Here is a 19,402-nt window from a genome sequence, read left to right on the forward strand (position 1 = left end):
ACCTATAACAAAATCTAATGTTATATATGGCTTGGGTTAGGAGGGTGGAGGTTAAATTTATATATATATTCACACACACACACACACACACACACACAAATATATATAAAGTATATATATATATATAAAGTGTATATATATATATATATATATATATATAAAGTATATATATGTACTTTTTTAAAAGATTTTATTTATTTATTTGACAGATAGAGATCACAAGTAGGCAGAGAGGCAGACAGAGAGAGAGAGAGGAGGAAGCAGGCTCCCCGATGAGCAGAGAGCCCAATGCGGGGCTGGATCCCAGGACCCTGAGATCATGATCTGAGCCGAACGCAGAGGCTTTAACACACTGAGCCACCCAGGCGCCCCTATATATGTACTTTTAAATATATATACTTAAAAACTAAATATAATTATAAACTTTAATAAAATAAAATAAATTTAATAAATAAAAATAAAATTTTTTAAAATTTAACCTCATATATATTTTTACATATGTATATTTATATACATATGATACATATGGTTTGGGTTGAAAAAAAAAACATCATGGGAAGAACCGTCAAATCAGCAGAGATGTTCAGGCTTTCCTAGGCTAAGTTTCCATAGATAAAATGCGATTCATATAAATATTTCAGAAACTGCTTGCTTTATGGGAAGGCCTGGAGTTTGCTCAGTGTGTTTGCTGATCCATGATATGTGCTTATCTTCAGGGGAAACATTAATCAAACCCTACGAAATAGTTTTGTGCTGTATCCCAACAGAGAACTTCACTCTCTTCCACTCTGATATTATTAGTGATGTAATAAATAACCACAGCTTTTCAGTCTCATTAGCAAAAATGTTTCCTACCCTGGAAGGACTGATGAACATTTAGGTTCTTTCTGTGCATTAGCTATTATTGTAAAAAATGCTGCAGTGAACATGGCAGTACAGATTATCTTTTCTTATTAGCGTTTTTGTTATCTTCGGGTAAATATTTAGGAGTGGGATTGCTGGATTCCCGAGGGTAGAACTATTTTTAATTTTTTGAGCAACCACCATACTGTTTTCCAGAGTGACTGTACCAATTTACATTCCCATCAACAGAGCACGAGTGTTCCCTTTTCTCCACATCCTCACCACCAACACTAGTTATTTCTCCTTTCCTACATTGGCCTGAAGTCTCAGTTGAGAGCTGCAGGCCACCAGGGATAGACCCAACACCTTGCAGAAAAGGACTGGACCCAGTTCTGTGAGCTACTGATGCTTCCCTTGGATACAAGGATTCTGAGCTGATGTTAGCGGACCTTCAGCCAAGCTGGCAGACTGACAATTTCCAGGACTCTTGAGTCCAGAAACGGCCAGCTCATTCAATATCCAGCAGAACAGGAATAAATGACATAGAACTGAATGAATGGTTCAAGGAAATGGAGTTGTGGTTATTTGTTGGGGATATAACTGGTACTATTTTTTATCGTTCTACCTTTATGGATCGAAGAGGAAGTTTTTTCTCTGTCTTCTTGAGCCATCTCTAACCTTCAGTTTGGTAGTTGACTGCTTTTGTAAACCGAAGTTAAACATTGTAAATGTTATCTGAATCTCACTGACCCACTCTTGATTCAGAAACTGACACTTCCTGGGCCTCCTGACTTTCCATGGCGATAGAATTATTGTTTCAATAAGAATCTGTCCTTTTTTTTTTGCTGGGATATAGTTGGATGAATCAATTGTGTAACTAGAGTGTCACATTGAAGAATGATTCTCATTTAATCAGATGTGACAAGTCTGCTGTAAGGAACAGCCATGGAGCCAATGTCTGCAAAACCCTCCCAGCAGGGTTGATGGTTTTAAATAAGTTTTTATTTATCCCAGCAGCCTGGCCCAGAAGGTTGGCGAATAAGTATAAAATTGACAAGGAAGGCTGCTTCCAGGCAGGAAGAGGACCTTAGAAAAATTGGGACTCTCAAGAAGAAAGGAAACCCTTTGCATTTATAGGGGCTATAGGTGAAAGTTGAAGAGAGTCTTGGGTTTAGTTTCCTGTCCTGCGGATAGAAATAGGGTGGCCAGCTGGACCCAGTCTGCCCCAGATGTTCCCAGTTTTAACACTGAAAGTTCCACATCCCAGGCATCTATTCAGCCCTAGGCAAGCCCTAGTGAACAGACATTCACTCTAGGTAGAAGAGCAAATACCAGGGGTTTTTAAGCTAAGATTCTGTATGAAAAGTTAGGGACAAAGCTAAAATGACTTCATACTTTCAAAGTCTAGATTTGTAGAGCAAGCTCAAGGATGCTGAGCTGATGGAAATAGGGGGAATGAGAATAGGCTTTTTTATATCAGGAGATCATTTATCATCACAGAAAATTATCTGAATAATTGGAAACTGGGAAACTGGGCCAAAAGGTGGAGAGCATGTCCTTTCAAGCATTGTCTAGACTAGAGGAATGCACTCAGTCCATCTCATTGTTTATCTTTAATTAAAAGTCCCAGACTTGCTGAAGTTACTTGTTAACTTGCAGATTTTTGCCTGGGAGAGATGAAAATTTTTGTGTAGGACAACAGATAACCCTAAAGATTTACGACCTGTTGGACATCAGCCATGTTAAAAATTGAACTCAGCAATCTTATCCTAACAGTCTCTTGTCAAATTGCCTTTAAATATTGTAGCCTAGCTTCTCACATGCTAGTTTTTTGGGCCAGTTGTAACATCTTATTGGTTCCTTCATTATTTAGTAATAAAAATTAATTAGATAAAACCTTTGGTAAGTGTTGATTTTATACTTACTTGATTTTATATTTACTTTTTTTACCCTTTTGAAAATTATATATAAGGATGCCTGCAGGGTTCAGTTGGCTAAGTGTCTGCCTTCAGCTCAGGTCATGATCTCAAGGTCCTGGGATCCAGTCCCCACATCGGGCTCCTCACTCAGCAGGCAATTTGCTTCTGCCTCAGCCTGCTGCTCCCTCTGCTCAAGGGAGTTGGTGAAGGCCCATCTGAGAAAGTCATTCTTATTTATTTATTTATTTATTTATTTATTTTTAAATAATCTCTATGCCCAACATAGGACATGAACTCATGACCCCTGAAATAAAGAGGCACATGCTCCACTGTCAGGCACCCCTGAAAATTCTATTTCAACAACATCCATTGGTTCCTTGTTGTGGCCCTGAGGACAGACCACAGGAAAACTCAGTTCTGATGGGGGCAGGACAAAGTCTGGAGCATGGAGCAGTATCCAGAGGAGACGGTAGGCCCAGGAAGACTCCAGCAACCCACATAGACCCTTTTGCAGAGAATGAGGAAAAACCAAAGAAAAATTGGTCAATGTTGGTCTGTGCCAGAGCCTAAGACTCCTTATAGGGACCAACCATGGCTGGTCTTGTCATTGATGTTTCTAGTCATTGACATGGTTTGATTTCCAGGACTCTGCTCCCCAGGATAAACTTCCCTGCTCCATAGGCCTAGAATTGTATCACTTGCAAGTTCCTTCTTTGGCTTGAAGTCCTTTCCTTTGTTAAAATGCAAATGTTTCGGGGCGCCTGGGTGGCTCAGTGGGTTAAAGCCTCTGCCTTCGGCTCAGGTCATGATCCCAGGGTCCTGGGATCAAGCCCCATGTGGGGCTCTCTGCTCAGCAGGGAGCCTGCTTCCCTTCCTCTCTCTCTCTGCCTGCCTCTCTGCCTACTTGTGATCTCTGTCAAATAAATAAAATCTTTAAAAAAAAATGCAAATGTTTCTGAAAGAGCAGAACACATACTGCCTTATCAGCCATTTACATACTAGTATAAACAAATTCCTCAACTTATCTGAGGGCAAATTTTATGACATTTATTGATTTGTCTCAGAAAACATCTGTGCTTGTCATTTAACACAAAGAATATTCCTTTGTAGAGGAGCATAAACACCTAGTATGCAAACTATGCTTTTTGCCTACTGATCTTTATATATTTTTTTAAGATTTTATTTATTTATTTGTCAGAGAGAGAGAGAGGGAGAGAGAGCAAGCACAGGCAGACAGAATGGCAGGCAGAGGCAGAGGGAGAAGCAGGCTCCCTGATGAGCAAGGAGCCCGATGTGGGACTAGATCCCAGGACGCTGGGATCATGACCTGAGCCGAAGGCAGCCGCTTAACCAACTGAGCCACCCAGGCGTCCCTGATCTTTATATTTTTTAAAATTAATTAATTAATGGGTGTTATTGTTTTTTTCAGAGAGGGAGAGAGAATGAGGCGGAGCAGAGAGAAAGAGGGAGAGAGAATTTTAAGCAGACTCCATGCTCAGCACAGAGCCCAATATGGGGTTTGATCTCACAACCCTGAGGTCATGACCTGAGCTGAAACCAAGAGTCAGGTGCTTAACCAACTGAGCCACCCTGGTGCCCCTAATTAATTAAATTTTAATTGAATTATCATTGACACACAGTATTACATTAGTTCCAGGTGTACAACATAGTAATCTGACAAGTCTGTATGTTACAGTGTGCTCACAAGGGTAGCTCCCACCATACAACACTGCTACACTACCCTTGACTATATTCTTTGTACTGTACCTTTCATCCCCATGACTTACTCATTCCACGACTAAAAGTCTGTGTCCCCCACTTCACCTATTTTGCCTGTCCTTCCACTCACCTTCCTCAGGCAACCACTTGTTCTCTGCATTTATGGGTCTGTTTCTGCCTTTGGTTTGTTCATTTGTTTTTTGATTCTGCATCTGAGTGAAATCATATAGCATTGGCTTTCTCTGTCTGACTCATTTCACATAGCATAATACCCTCTAGGTCCATCCATGTTGTCACAAAATAGAAGATCTCATTCTTTTTTGTGGCTGAGGAATATTTCATTGTGTATATATGCCACATCTTCCTTATTCATTTATGTACCAATGGACACTATGTTGCTTCCATTATCTTGGCTATTGTAAATAACACAGCAAGGAACATAGGGCTGCATATATCTTTTTGAATTACTGTTTTTGTTTCCTTTGGGTACATCCCCAGTATGGTATTTCCATTTCAGATTTTCTGAGGAACCTCTATACTTTTGCCACAGTGGCTGTACCAGTCTGCATTCCCAAGGACAGTGCATGGGAGTTCCTCTTTGAGAGCAAATTTTGGATGGGAGAAAGGGGGAAGAGCAGGCCTCCCCTGCTTTATGGGATAGGAAGTCTCAGGAGGCCACCAAAAAGGGATTTAGGGGAAGAGCTGGGGACTCCGACTCACCGCCAGGTCCTCACGGGTGACGAAGCCCCTCTCCTTGGCCCCGCAGTCCTGGAAGAAATGCTGCAGCTCAGTGGCTGCCAGGGAGGATGAGGACTCTGGTTCTGGGGCCACAGGGGCATCCTGGCCGTCAGCTGGTTCTCGCAACTGCCGCCGGCGGCTGGAGCCTAGCCTGCGGCCCTTCCGGGGCACTCTCTGTCCACTCTCCATGCTCTTTGGGCCTGGGGACAGAGGAATAGTGAGGGGTTGTGGGGTGCTGCACACAGTCACTCTGCTGAAAACCCTCCCAGGTCTCCTGGAGAAAACACACCATGGCTGATGAGCTGCTTGGACCCCAGCTGGCCTCTCGGACCTCGTGACACTCTCCCACCTTCTGGCCTCCAGCATGAAGCCTTTGTCCTTTCTGTTCCTTCTGCCCAGAATGCTTTTCCTTCAAGCTATCCACGTGCCCTCATCTCTTTTAGATCTTTGCTCATCAAAAGTCTTCCTTGGCCGTTATATGAAAGAGCCCTGTGCAGGATCGGTTCTGTTTCGAGATGAGGATGGGGACACAGGGTTGTCCAGGGTCTCACTGTCTGAGCTGTCTCTCTTGCCACTCCTCCAGCTCATTCCCTCACATCTCATCTTGGAGGATCCCTCCACCACTGCCTCCCCACCCGCCCCCCACCACCCTCTCACCTGACCTCCAGTCCTCTTTTTCTCAACACCATCTGACTGCTCCTTGGACACACGCAGGAGGGAATCAGTGGGTCTTACGGCCTTGCCCCTGCTTTACCCTGCTCCCTCCCCCACCCTCGAAGTCCATCAAGCCTGCTGAACCACTTCCATTCCTGGAATATCAGATCCTCTCTTACTTTGCTCCCTTTGCCCCAACTTCCCTGACTCTCTTATCCCCCCACCCAGCTGATGCCTCTTCCTCCCTCACCTAAGAGGCCACCTCTTCCAAGAAGCCTTTCCTGCAGCCACCCCCATGCTTCAAGCAGGGTTCAGTACCCCCTAGACTGTGGCCCCATGATGCTCTGGGCTCCCCCTAAGGATGTCACTGTGTGGCTTGGTCTCCATTGCTCCCCACTCCTTAGCACACAGTAGGCGCTCACGTAAGCGTTGTCCAGTTCACAAATTGGGGTCCTCCCAACTCTCATGGAAAGTCTTAGGTTGGTCTATTGATAAGGATTCTGATGGATAAAGATTTGTCTAGGTGAGACCCCCAAGGACAGAACAAAGGGAGGCTGGAGGCTGGAAGAGGTACGCTCTGGGCCTGCCCTGGGTATGGGAAGGGGAATAAGCGGGGAAGGGGGGCACCTACAACAGTGGGTGGTGGGAGGGGCCTGATGTGCCCACGGGCAGGCAGCTTCCAGCATGGCCCGGCGGGGAGCCAAGCCCTAAGGAAGGCAGGTAGGATTTAAAAGCAGTGAACAACTTGCACAAAGGAACATGTGCGGCATGAGACAGCAGGAACAAGAAGACCCCTCCCGGTTTTCTCTGCTGAGGTGAAAGGTCACAGACAGGCTGACTGGGAGGGATGATGGGCTTCTCCCTGGGCTCTGGCACCACTGGTCCAGCCTCCCCTGGGGCACAGGGTGCACAGGATTTGACTAAAGCAATCCCTCAGCCTGTGGAGACCCCCCCCCCACAAGCTTTAAAGTGAAGTTGAGTCTCTCTCTCTTTCTCTCCACCAGTCTTTCTCTCTGGTTCTTCCTGGGTGTTTGATCGCTCCATCTGTTTCTCTCCAACTTGCTGTCTCTTTCTTTCTCTTGGAGCCTTCCAAGTCTGTTTCAGATGCAGGGTTTTTTTGTTTTAAGTATTCATTTATTTGTTTATTTGAGAGAGAGACTGCACCCAGGGCAGAGGAAGGGCAGAGGAAGAGGGAGAAGCAGGCTTCCCACCAAGCAGGGAGCCCAATGCGGGACTTGATCCCAGGACCCCAGAACCATGACCTGAGCCGAAGGTAAATGCTTAACCAACTGAGCCACCCAGCACCCCCAGATGCAGTTTTAAGATCACAGATGAAAACTGAGGAGCCAGATCTGAGGGGCTTTGCAAAAGCCAACTGTGCACCATTTTTCCTAGCTCAGCCGCCATGGGAGTATTTGCACCATGTAAGCCAGCAAACGCTACAAATCAGGGCTTTCTCCCCCCACAAAGAACAGTTAGCAGTACAGCATACCTCCACCAAAAAGACGTCCTTCTGCCCAAACCGTTCCCATGATCTAATGTGCGCTTGAGTGACAAGCATTTACTGAGTACCAGCTGAATGCCGGCACGAGTGAGCCATCCTGCTATGAGACACTGGTTCCAGTAGATAAATTGGGAAGATGTGTGCCTTCTCCCTGTCAGTCCATCCCACCATCTTGATTCATGGATGTGGGAAAGGAGGCCCAAGAGAGGAAGGGATTTTCAGTCCCAGTGCTCTGTGTCAGACAGACCTCTGCCTCTCCGAGGTCTGCCTCTGGCGAGCTGTTGAACTTGGGCAAGTCACTTAACCTTCCCGCCTCTTGGCTTCCTTATGGGAACATTAGCCTGATATCTACCCCACAGAGTTGCCGTGAGGATGGGACCGGATCACTGAAGTTGAAACAGCACCTCCCATTCCCGGCATGGCCGACCTCCCTTTCCCGCTTTGCTTTTTCTTAGCATGAGTCATGTTCTCAGAGAGTGTGTTATTCGTCTAGCTTGTAAATTTTCCACCACACAGGGTCTGCTGGGTAAAGTTGGCATTCACAATGGTGGTCATCCCATGGCGGGGGTGGGGGAGTGGGGCACGTGACATTCCACTGGAGCCTCAGCAAAGCTGAGCTGAGTACTGTGCAGATAAAGTTTCCTCCCACTTGACCTGTGAGGAAACCGAGGGAGGGAGGCTCAGTAGCAGAACTGGCGTAGGCTCTCCTAAGACCACTTCCTGGAGAGGGACCTCCTTGGTGGCCAAAGGCCCCTGTGTGGAATGCGGGACAGAGCATGCGTGGGACGGGGCTTCTGGAGCAGGGCGGATTGAGCCAGCTTTGCTTGTTGGTGTAAGACTTGGAAACTCGGGGCACCTGGGTGGCTTAGTCAGTGAAGAACCTGCCTTCGATTCAGGTCATGAGCCCAGAGTCCCTGGATCAAGCTCAGCAGGGAGTCTGATTCTCCTTCTCCCTCTGCCCCTCTCCCTGCTTGGGCTTTCAGTCTCTCTCTCTCTCTCTCTCTCTCTGTCAGATAAATAAAATCTTTTAAAAAAAGAAAAAGGCTTGGAAACTCAAGTTGCACATGTACTTCCGTTGGAGATAACATACAAGAGGCAGCAAGATAAGATTCTCAGTACAGAAGCTTCTAGACCTGAAGCCCTGGGGGAAGAGTTCATAATGATATACGTGCCATATAACTGAGTCTGCCAGGCTCCCACAAGTAAAGGGAATTAGAATCCTAAAGTACATTCCCTGTGGCCATATCCCAGGATATGGGATGTTCTTGACATGTCTTTCAGGGAGTTCCTGGTCGGGCTGCACCTCCACAGCCCATTTCTAACAGTCTGCTGGCGTTTCATAAGAAAGCAGCACCTTCTGGGGCATCTGGGTGGCTCATTCAGTTGAGCATCCAACTCTTGGTTTCAGCTTAGGTCATGATCTCCAGGTCGTGAGATCGACCCCCATGTCAGGCTCTGTGCTCAGCAGGGAATCTTGACATTATCTCTCTCTCTGCCTCTCCCCTCTCTGTTCCTCCCCTGCTTCTCTCTCTCTCTCCAAGAAAGGAAGGAGGGAAGGAGGGAAGGAAAGAAAGGAGGAAGGAAGAGAAGGAGGACCTTCTGGACACCTCACTGGCTCCTCCCGCCCTTCCACAGCCTCGGCGATCAGTCCTTCTTTCCCTGGAGGGCCACTCAGAGGCACCCCCTGCCTGTTAGGAGGCCTGGAGTGGAAAGGCAGCAGGTACCCTACCACCAACACTGCCTCAAAGTGCAAACACCATCAGTCAGGGATAGCAAACTCTCCCTTCACAGCCTTATAGCATACCCTAAAAATAGTCTGCACCTTTTCATGGCCAAGCATGACTAACCAGAGATAGTGGGGACAACTTCAGTCCCTCCTACATGTGTGTACATGGGTGCACACACATACACACACACACACACACCTCCTCAGCCAGCTCCCACCACCGACCACCCCTTCACGGGTCTGACAGGACAATTCCTCACAGGTCGTTCACATGTACGAAGGTCCCTGCCCGCTCAGAGTCGCTCAGAGCAACACCCCTCGGAGCCAGCCCACAAGGGCACCCCTCCATCCTCCGCCACATTCCCCTCTCTGGATCAAGGTGGCCTCACACCCTTGAAGTTAAAAGCCCCTGTGACCAGGAACACACATCCCACCCTAAGTCTACCCACCTCTCCCCGCATTCCTTGCCCAAGAAAGCATACGAATTTGGGAGCCAAACTTGAGAGCAAATAGATCCTACTCCCAGGCAACTGTGGGAATCCCAGCTCCCTGCTGTGGGACTGGGTTAGGGGAGCAGGCATGACAGGCTTGGAGTCAGGGAGTGGAAAGCCCATAAGAAAAATGGGGTAGGGGACAATTGTGCTGGGCTTTCCCCCAATTCCTTCATTGTCTCACCAAAGGGGCAAGGAACTGGGTCTGCTCCTCACTCCACTTACTTTACTAACTGCAAGTAATCGTGATGGTCACTGAACCCAGGTTGTCCAAGCTGGTGGGTCTGAGAGACCACCTACTGCCTTGCTCTAGCCTAGTTACCCTCTCTCCTCCCCTAACTCAGTAGAGAACCCACAGCTCTGAGAAGCCAGGTGACTTGCCCAAGGTCACAGGGCCATTTAAGGTAGGCAATCTATCCCAGTCCCCTGCCCAAGTGCCCTTGTTAGACCAAACTCTTGAGGAAAGTGGGCTCAGACCTTTTCAGCCTTGTCATTGGAGCCAGATGGGGACCCAGACAACTCCTCCTCCCATCCTCAACCCCTCCAAAGAAAAGAAGCATTGCAACTCCAGGGGGCTCCCACCTTCAAAGACTCCCAGTCGTGCACACAGTCCTGGCCTCCTGGACCTGGTGATGGGGCAACCACTGCCCCCAAGAACCCACGAGCTCTGGGACTGTTAACAGTCTTGTCTCTTGCTTAATGGCTCTTTCCGTTCCCCAGCGAGCCAATCTCCTGTGTTATCTATGGAACTTCCTGTAGAAGTGAGCACGGGGTGTCCTTTCATAATCCTGCCTGGTACTCCCCAGGCCTCTCACCCTAGGGTCTTAGAACTGGAGACTGCTGGAAATGAGAGGGAGGCCCTTCTCTAAGGAGAGGCTCTGAAGGGCAAGATGGGCTGGTCAAAGTCACTCAGCTCTCAGTGGCAAAGCCAGAACTTGGACCCGAGTCTCTGGTTGCCAGCGTGATGCAATGCCTTATCCCAGCCAAAGTGTCAATAGGCACCGTTATGTCTAAAGCTGGGTATACAGACTGTCTTGGGGTAACCTTACACCATGCCTTCCCTCAGGTCCGCACCCTCAGGTGGCGAGGAAAACCAGGGGAAGCTTACATCGAAATCATCTTATAGAACATAGTCTAACTTAATACCAAAATATGCTGGAAAGCTACAACCATCCGAAGAGAGTGGGACCCTTGCATGAATATACAGGGAAGGATCAATGGCACAGAAGTGACAAGAATAGACTCAAGCACATATGGGAACTTAACATGTGTTAACAGTGGCATTTCAAATCAGCGGATAAAAGATAGTTTATTCAATAAACCATCTGAAGAATTGCAAAAAGCAAAGCTGGAGCTCTAACTCTTAAAATAATTCCAGCTGGGGCTACTTAGACGGCTCCCTTGGTCTCAGGGTTGTGAATTTGAGCCCCTCGTCATGCATAGAGATTACTTAAAAATAAGTAAGATCTTGGGTGCCCGGGTGGTTCAGTGTCCAGCTCTTGATTTTGGCTCAGGTCATGATCTCAGGGAGTGAGTTCCAGCCTTGTGCTGGGCTTCGTACTGAGCGGGACCCTGCTTGGGATTCGCTCTTCCTCTCCCTCTGCTCCCCACCCCATTTGTGTGGACACGTTCTGTCATAGATAGATAGATAGATAGATAGATAGATAGATAAATACATAAATAAAATTTTTAGGAAATAGACTTTAAAACTAGATAAGGAGGGGCATCTGATTGGCTCAGTCTGGTGAGCATCTCCCTCTGGCTCGGGTCTTAATCCCAGGGTCCTAGGATCGAGCCCCAGGTAGGGCTCCCTGCTCAGCAGGGAGCCTGCTTCTCCCTCTCCCTCTCCCTCTGCCCTTCCTTCCATTTGTGCTCTTTGGCTCTGTATATCTCTCTGTCAAGTAAATAAATAAAATTTGGAAAAAAAAAATCTGAGCTCTTTAAAAAAATAAATAAATAAGTAAAATTATCTTGGAGCAGTTAAGACCTTCTAGCCTTATCATAAAGTATTAGAAGCCATAAAAGAAATGATTGACACATTTGACTATACAGAAGTTTTTGAGTAAAAAATAAAATACTGAAGGAGCGCCTGGGTGGTGCATTTGGTTAAGCGTCCAGCTCTTGGTTTCAGCTCAGGTGGTGATCTCATGGTCATGGGATGGAGCCTCGAGTCTGGCTCTGTGCTCAGTGAGGAGTCTGCTTGAGATTCTCTCCTCTGCCCCTCCCACTCGTGCTCTCTTTCTCTCTCTCTCTCAAATAAATAAATAAATCTTTAAAAATAATAGAAATAAAAAATAAATAAATGAATGGCAAAAAAAGAAGAGTCACCATTGACAAGTCAAAAGGCAAACAAACAGTGAAAAAAATTCACATGTTCCAGAAAACAAGCTCATTTCTTCCACAGATCATGAGTTCCTCTAGATCAATGAAAAAGCAACAGTTCATTAGAGAAATCACCACCATATAAGTAAGCAATTCATGAAAAATAGTATCAATCGCTTTTCAACATGTGAAAAGTATCTTCACTTATAATAAAAGAAACAAAAATAAAACTGCAGTGTGATATTTTAAGTTTCCAACTGTCAAAGCAAAAAATTATTGATAGCATGCTGTGTTGTAAAGGATGTAGGAAAACATTTTCACATGTTGTGGGTAAGAACATAAACTGGTGCAGCTTTCCTGAAAAGCAACGTGGTGATATCTGTCCACATCGAAAAGGAGAGAACTTTTTACTCAGCAATTTCACTTTTAGTCATTTGTCCTGCAGGTGATGCCCCAAATGACAACATGACAGGATTTCATGACTACATTGTCTATAGCGTCAAAGGACTGGAAAAAACCTGAATTTCCATCAATGGGGATCTGGTTAGAGAAGCTCAAATATGTCCGTATGGGACCTACCATGAGGCTGTGAAGAAAAGGAGGAGAAACATACAGGTGGACCAGTGTGAAGACCTTAAAAATACATTGTTGAATAGAAAAAGCAAGATGCAGGGGCTCCTGGCTGGCTCAACCTGACGATTAAGCGTCAGACTCTCAGTTTCAGCTTACATAATGATTCCTGGGTCATAGAATCAGGTCTCATCACGCTCCATGATTGGTGGGGAGTCTGCCTGAGATTCTTTCCCTCTGCCCCTCCCCCATTCATTCTCTCTTTTTCTCTCTCAAATAAATAAATAAAATCTTAAAAAAAAAAAAAAGGCCAGGTACAGGGGCACCTGGCTGGCTCATTCAGTGGACTGTGGGACTCTTGATCTCAGGGTTGTAAGTTCGAGCCCCACATTGGGTATAGAGATTACGTAAAAAAACAAACAAACAAACAAAAAACAAGGGGTAGAACAGTGAGTCTGGTATGCTTTGCATGAAGAAAAAAAAGTGTGTGGATGAAGTTTATGCTCTACAAATACATGTGCTTTCCTATATGGCTGTAAACACACCAAATATTTCTGACAGAATATATAAGAAAATGGTAGCAGCTGGGCCAGAAAGAAGTGGGATGGAGAAGGAGGGAAGTTTATGTTCCACTGTTTATTTTGTACCATCTTTATACATTATCTGCTCAAAAGTAAATTTAAGAATAATGTGTATGTATTCAGAGAATGAGGTGGGAAATGTGGCAAAACGTTCACATGTAATGACTATTGGTGAAGGGTATAATATGGGAATTATTTTACTATATTTGCAACTTTCCTGTGTATCTGAAGTTATTTCAAAACAAAAATTTTGAAATTTAATAAATTTAATTTCTAGAGTAATATATATTCTCCCAACAAACCATCCTTTTTACCCCATTTTCATGGCTTGAGGAAATTGATACTCAAGAGAGTTTCTATAGCTTTCTTGAACTAAAGAAGGCATTGATTTTTTTGTTCAAAAATATTTATTGAGCACCTAATATGTGCCAGACACTGTGCTAGGCACTGAGGATACAAAACTGAGGGGAAAAAACACACCATATGTCATATGATGGCTGGTAGCAATAAGTGAATGGAAAAAGTAAAGCAAAGTGAATACATAAAGTGGTGGGAAACATACTTTAGATGGGGTGGCTGAGAGAGGGAAGCCTGTCTGAGGAGGTGATATTGGAAGAGAAAATATGAAGAAGAAGATCTAGAAGAAGAGTGTTCAGAGAAAGGGGACAGGGAGTGCAAAGGCCCTGAGGTAGGAGCATGCTTTGTGTCCCTGAGGAACAGTAAGGAGACCTGTGTAGCTGGAGCAGGTAATGGATGGAAGAGGGAAAAGTAGAGAAGATGAGGCCAGAAGTAACAGAGCAAGACCTATAAGCCACGTGAAGACCTGGGTTCTTATTGTGAGGTAGAAGCCATTTGGAGGGTGACATGATCCTTCATTGTGGATAACAGACTGTACTAGGCAAGGGCTGAAGCAGGGAGACCACTGAGGAGGCTGGTAAGATAATTCACACAAGAAGAGATGGTTTGGACCAGGAGCGCAGTGGTGGAGGTGACGGCGAGAGGACTCTGGATATATTTTGGAAGTAGGGCCAACAATGTCTGCTGCCGGATAGGGCAACCACAACAAATCTAAGATCTTGGGCTCTCACCATTTCCCTGGGAAGCAGAATGAGGTTGGATTTTTAAGACCCAGCCTCCAGGACCTCAAAGCATCCTCAGTTCATTTGCCCCCCATCCCCACGACTCACCTCCTCACCATGGACATAAAGGGGGCACGGAGGAGGCAGGGGTGATCCCAGCCCTCCTTGCTGGAGCCCGAGTGGTCAGAGCTCAGCCTGGCCACCCTCCATGGCAGCCCCAGGAGAGAATCTGCCCAGGAGCCAGCTGGCCGGAGCCTGTAGCCAAGTGCCGAGGAGAATGTTAGATCCAGGCCTTTTTGGAAACGGTGGAGCTAATTTTAAAATACAGTGTCTCTGCACTTAAAAACCCTGAGCTCAGAAACTATATTTTTCAAAACCTGAATGAATGAACCAGGATCCAAGACTGGGAGACTATTTTATGAATGGGAACGTTTTGCACTCACTGTTTTTCAATTCCCAAAAGATGCTTGAATTCATTTCACAGGTCAGTAAGCCCTGAAGCAAAATGCTATCTGCTGAGGTGTGGAGTTGGGACCTGGGGCTCCCCTGCCTCCAGCTGCGGGCTCCCAACTAGCTCGAGAAGCTAGAGCTGCTAGAGCTAGCAGCTGGCCGTTCTGAGCAGGGAACTGGGGCCAGGGAGCTTGGTGCAAATTTGTGTTTATAAAACACACTTCACATATGATTGAGAAAACCTGAGTTACTTCCGAGATGGAGGAGGGGGCCCCCGGGGAGACAGGTGCCCACAAGCCTCCGCGGAACTGTCACCATGGTAGTGGCCCTGGGTGAGGCACTTCCCCTTTCTGGTTTACGGACCTGGGTCATCAGCGTGAATATTCTGGCTCCCCGCCACTTCCTAGAGGTGTGGCCTCTGGTGAGCAACTTTAGGGCTTATTGCCTCAGTTTCTCACCTGTGAAACAAGGGCAATAGCAGTGCCCACCTTGTAGGCTTGTGGTCAGGATTAAACACTGGAAACCGCATGAAGCATTGGGAAACCGTGTTAGGTGGGTGATCCCCAGTGATAGCTGTTGTTATTTTTATGGCTGTTAAAAGAAGGAGACTGAGTTAGAGAAGCTCCGGCTTGTCCAGCCTCCCAATTAGCAGATGACTCCGTCCATGTGCCAGACTGATTGTCAAGCCACGAGGGGCAGCGACCTGGGTCCTGGGAGCCGGTAGGGCTGGGGTGGGCTTTTAGAGATGAATGCCTGGGGCAGGCAGGAAATTCAAGCCACAGGGAATCATTCATTCATTTAACAAATATTTAACGGCCACCTGCTCTTCGTCAGGCGGTTTTTAGGTGCTAGGATCCAGCAGCAAATAAAACAGACATGGTCCTCCCCTTGTGGAGCTCACATTTCTGTGGGCTGGTGGGAGAGGGGGAAGCCTCAGTGATTTTTGCCAACAGGCTCCTCTAAGCATGAAGTCAGTTGAAGGGAAGTTCCAGAAGCTGCTGCTGATGCGCCACCCGTGTCCCCTAGACCCACATCTGTGTTCACCTGAAGCTTTGGTTCTCGGCAGTGATACAGATGCTGATGTCCTTCCAGTTTGCTCCGGCATCAGGGGGACCTGCGCCATCTGGGAGGGAACACCCAAACTTGCCCTTGGGGAAGCCCTTGGGCAATGCTGGATGGCAAGTCTGCAGTGAAGTACCCCACAGCTACCTAGACAAGGATCCCAGAGGGACAGTTCTCCAGTACGTTCCACACGGTTCCTCCGATCTCCCTGGTGGGTCTAGTCCCAGCTCTACACAGCAGAACCTGTTCACCAGCACCTTTGTGGCTTTTCCCTTCCCTTTCTCACATTATTTTCTCTCCTCCTTGTGCTTCCAGGAAACTCCTCCGCACTCAAGTCCCTGTCTCAGGTTCCTTTTGAGGGTGAAAAAAAAAAAAATCTAAGATGATTGGTACCGGAAATGACAGAAACAGGATGGGCTTCTGAAGATGGATCTCTTGCCAGTGAGATAACAAGGGGCACAGGACTGCGGGTGGGGAGCGGGGTGGTGACCACCCTCGTAGTCCCGGGCCGCACGAAGACCGACATCAGCTGTGTGAGGTGGATTGGGATGGGGAACAGGTGGGATTCCAGGGCAACACTGACTTACTTATGTGGAGGGTCTAACACTGGAAAGATGGGGCAGGGAGGGGGTTTGGTGGTCACAACCAGAAGCGTGCACTTGGCTGGTTTTGATTAACTGCCCCAGAGGTCTTGAAGAAAGAGAATGATCCGCTCAACTTAGAGCACTTTGTGGGAGATGGGAGAACTCTCTAAGAGCATTCTGTTTTGTTTTGTTTTGTTTTAAGATTTTATTTATTTATTTGAGAGGGAGAGTGAGCAAGAGAGAGCAGGCACGAGCCGGGGCAGAGGGGGGGGATGCGGGGGGTACAGAGGGAGAAATAGACTCCCTGCTGAATAGGGAGCCTGACGTGGGACTTGATCCCGGGACTCGATCCTGGGACTCTGGGATCATGACCTGAGCAGAAGGCAGATGTTCAACTGACTGAGCCACCCAGGTGCCCCCCATCAGAGCATTCTAAATGGCCCTCATCTCTGTGACCCACGGGCTGGTTGTGTTGATAATCAGCCCAGGATTTCATCATAAAGTGGAGGAGCTATAGGGAGACTCAATGCATGGCCCCAGTCAGCAGGAAGAGTAGGGGAGGGGGGTGCCCTGAGACCTGGAATAGAGATATGTGGACGGATGCCCTCAGGAAACTGTACCCCGTATCCCCCCGAGCCCTCCAGGCCTGCGAAAGCACCCCTCCCTTGCTAGAGGACAAGGCTCTCCCCGTTTGCAGCCCACACAAAGGACTCACTGGGGGCCAGTGCCATACAAGGTGATGCCTGTCTTCCCCCAGATCCATCCCACCTCCCCTCTGGCTTCTAGACCAGAGGCAGCAAATGTTTTCATCAAGGACATGATAGCAGATATTTTAGGTCTGTGAGCCATGTGGTCTCTGTGCAACTACTCAGCTCAGCTTTTGCACACCTTAAAACAATAGGGCAAAAGCAGCCACGGGCAACAGGGTTAGCAAATGGGCATGTCTGCTTTCCCGTAAAACTTCATACAAAACAGGCAGCCGGTTCACAGAGCTGTGCTTTGCTCCCCCTTCTCTAGATGAATAATTAGAGTCAGGTCTCAGCACTGCGAACCAGGAAAGTACAGGCTCAATCACTGGAGGAAATCACTTACCAAAAAAAAAAAAGGCTACAGTCTGGCTAATAAGTAAGTACGGGTAGGGCCAGGGAAACACACATGGGCGATCTCAAGACTATGGGCCGGGGCGATCTCAAGGCTACGGGGAATACAGGCTGGGTAAAGAGAGCTTGGATGGAGGCCAATCTCTCTTAATTCAAGATTGAACATCCTGGCAAGGCCTCCTGGAGCTGGTCCTAACCCAGGGGGCAGTTGGCTAGTGCTTAAAGCTTGACAGAGCGATGGCCTGCTGTTGGACAGGGGGCGATGCTGAAACGCCTTGGAAGAGAGCAGGGAGGGGTTAGAAAGCGCCAAGATAGAATGGACTTATTGTGTGCGAGGACCCACCAGCTCACTGTCATCCCCACGAGGGCCCAGAAGACCCTCTCTTCTCAAAGCAATAAAGGACGCATCTCGGTGCTGGCTTGGAGATGCTGTCATGGAATGCCGGGGCCACCGTCAACGGACACACTAAGATTCGGGAGGAATAGAGGCTGCATGGAACCACTTAATCATCAGAGGCAAGGTAGATGCAAGGCCTAATGGGTAACCAGAGCCCTGTGGCGGGGAGGGGGGGGGGCATTCCCAGGGGTAAGAGAGGGGAGTATTTAATGGAACATTGCTTGACTGAACCACCTGATGGGGGGGAGGGGCAGTGAGCAGAAGCTGATACCAGCTGCCATGACAGAAAATCAGAATCTCTCACCCAGCTGCCAAGTATGAGCCCGTTCTCATACCCAGACTCACTGATCGAAGAAAAAGACCTATAAGATCACTGTAAGTATACTAAAATATTTCCTCAATTCTTCCCTTCAACGTGCCCTCTGGCTATTTACCAGAATAGCTGCACAGTGTGGAAAAGCTCTCTTGAGGTCTATTCGGTACAGAGTCTGAGCTTAGACCAGTACCGGGTGACCCAAAATACCGTCCTAGCCTCCTTTTGGAGGAGGGGGACATGCGAGGCTGGGTGATAACGGAGTCCCAGCCAGGTGCATCTCAGAGTCTTGGGGGGGGGGGCTGGTGGACTGACTCTGTGCTCCTCTCCCAGCCCCTGAGTGCAAATTGGGGCAGATATATTTAGCAGTTGGCAGAACCCTCAAGATTGGTTCTTTTATCTGTGGAATAAGAGTCATTATGGAAAGAAGGATGGAGTGGAAGTCTCTAAAATTATCCTAGGAGTCAAGACGGTACATTAGAAGCAATACCACAGAGCAAGCAGAAGTGCAGAGATGAGCATTACTCTCAAAGCCCTAGAGTATGCCAGGAGGTCCCCATCAGACCCCCACTCAGTCCTCCCTATGCTGCAAGTGAAGCGCGGCAATCCACAGCTACCCACATGGTAGCCCTAATTGCAGATATTGTATCAGATATGGTATCTTTGCTAGAATAGTTTACATGGCCTCTGACTGGAAGAAGCTCATAATATGGCCAGTGCATTCTTTCCAATCTATTTCAGTAAAGGGGATAAAAAAAAAAAAGGGTCATGTTCACATTTCCTACAAAAATTCAGAGACCTGCCAGATAATGTTTTCAGTGGTCAGATGAACTGGAACATGTTGGGACATTCCCTCTAGAGGAAAGGACGAGTCATTGTACTGTGGACATGTTCCCCCTAAAAAGAGGCATAGCACTTGTGAGCCAGTTTGGGCTTTGAAAGCTCTCTATTACCACTCCGGCCAAGTGGCTGGATGACATGGGAGCTGCCATGTTTGAGTGGAGTCCAGAACAGAAGAGGGCTCCGTGCCAAGTCCCTGCGATAGGACAAGCCCTCGGGACATATGAGCCAGTGTATCCCCTGGTACTAGAAATATCCATGGGAGATGAGTAGACAGTGTGAAGTCTTTGAGACGCCCCAGTGGGAGAGCCCTAACTCAGACCACTGGGGTTCTGGAACAAAGCCATGCACCCAAAAGCAGAGAATTATCCAACATTTGAAAAGTAGTTCTTGGCCAAATTGCAGAATCAGAAGCAAATAAATGATTATCATTTTAAGCCACTAAAGTCTTGGAGTGGCTAGTTATGAATAAATAATCAGAACATGCATGTAAACTACTTTGTTCTCTTT

The 19,402-nt window shown here is 47.2% G+C and overlaps 1 protein-coding gene across 1 annotated transcript in view; it reads right to left on the reverse strand.

The window, feature by feature from the left end:
- Window positions 1-5,408, reverse strand: part of LOC111147463 (RAB44, member RAS oncogene family) — a 28,347-nt gene extending 22,939 nt beyond the window's left edge. The window contains 1 exon segment of the mRNA XM_022503493.1: window positions 5,202-5,408. Coding sequence (XP_022359201.1) covers window positions 5,202-5,408 — 207 coding nt within the window.
- Window positions 5,409-19,402: the final 13,994 nt, after the last annotated feature.

This window comes from Enhydra lutris, unplaced genomic scaffold (genome assembly GCF_002288905.1).
Source record: "Enhydra lutris kenyoni isolate GAN:26980312 unplaced genomic scaffold, ASM228890v2 scaffoldscaffold17, whole genome shotgun sequence".
In the NCBI taxonomy this organism is placed as follows: domain Eukaryota; kingdom Metazoa; phylum Chordata; class Mammalia; order Carnivora; family Mustelidae; genus Enhydra; species Enhydra lutris.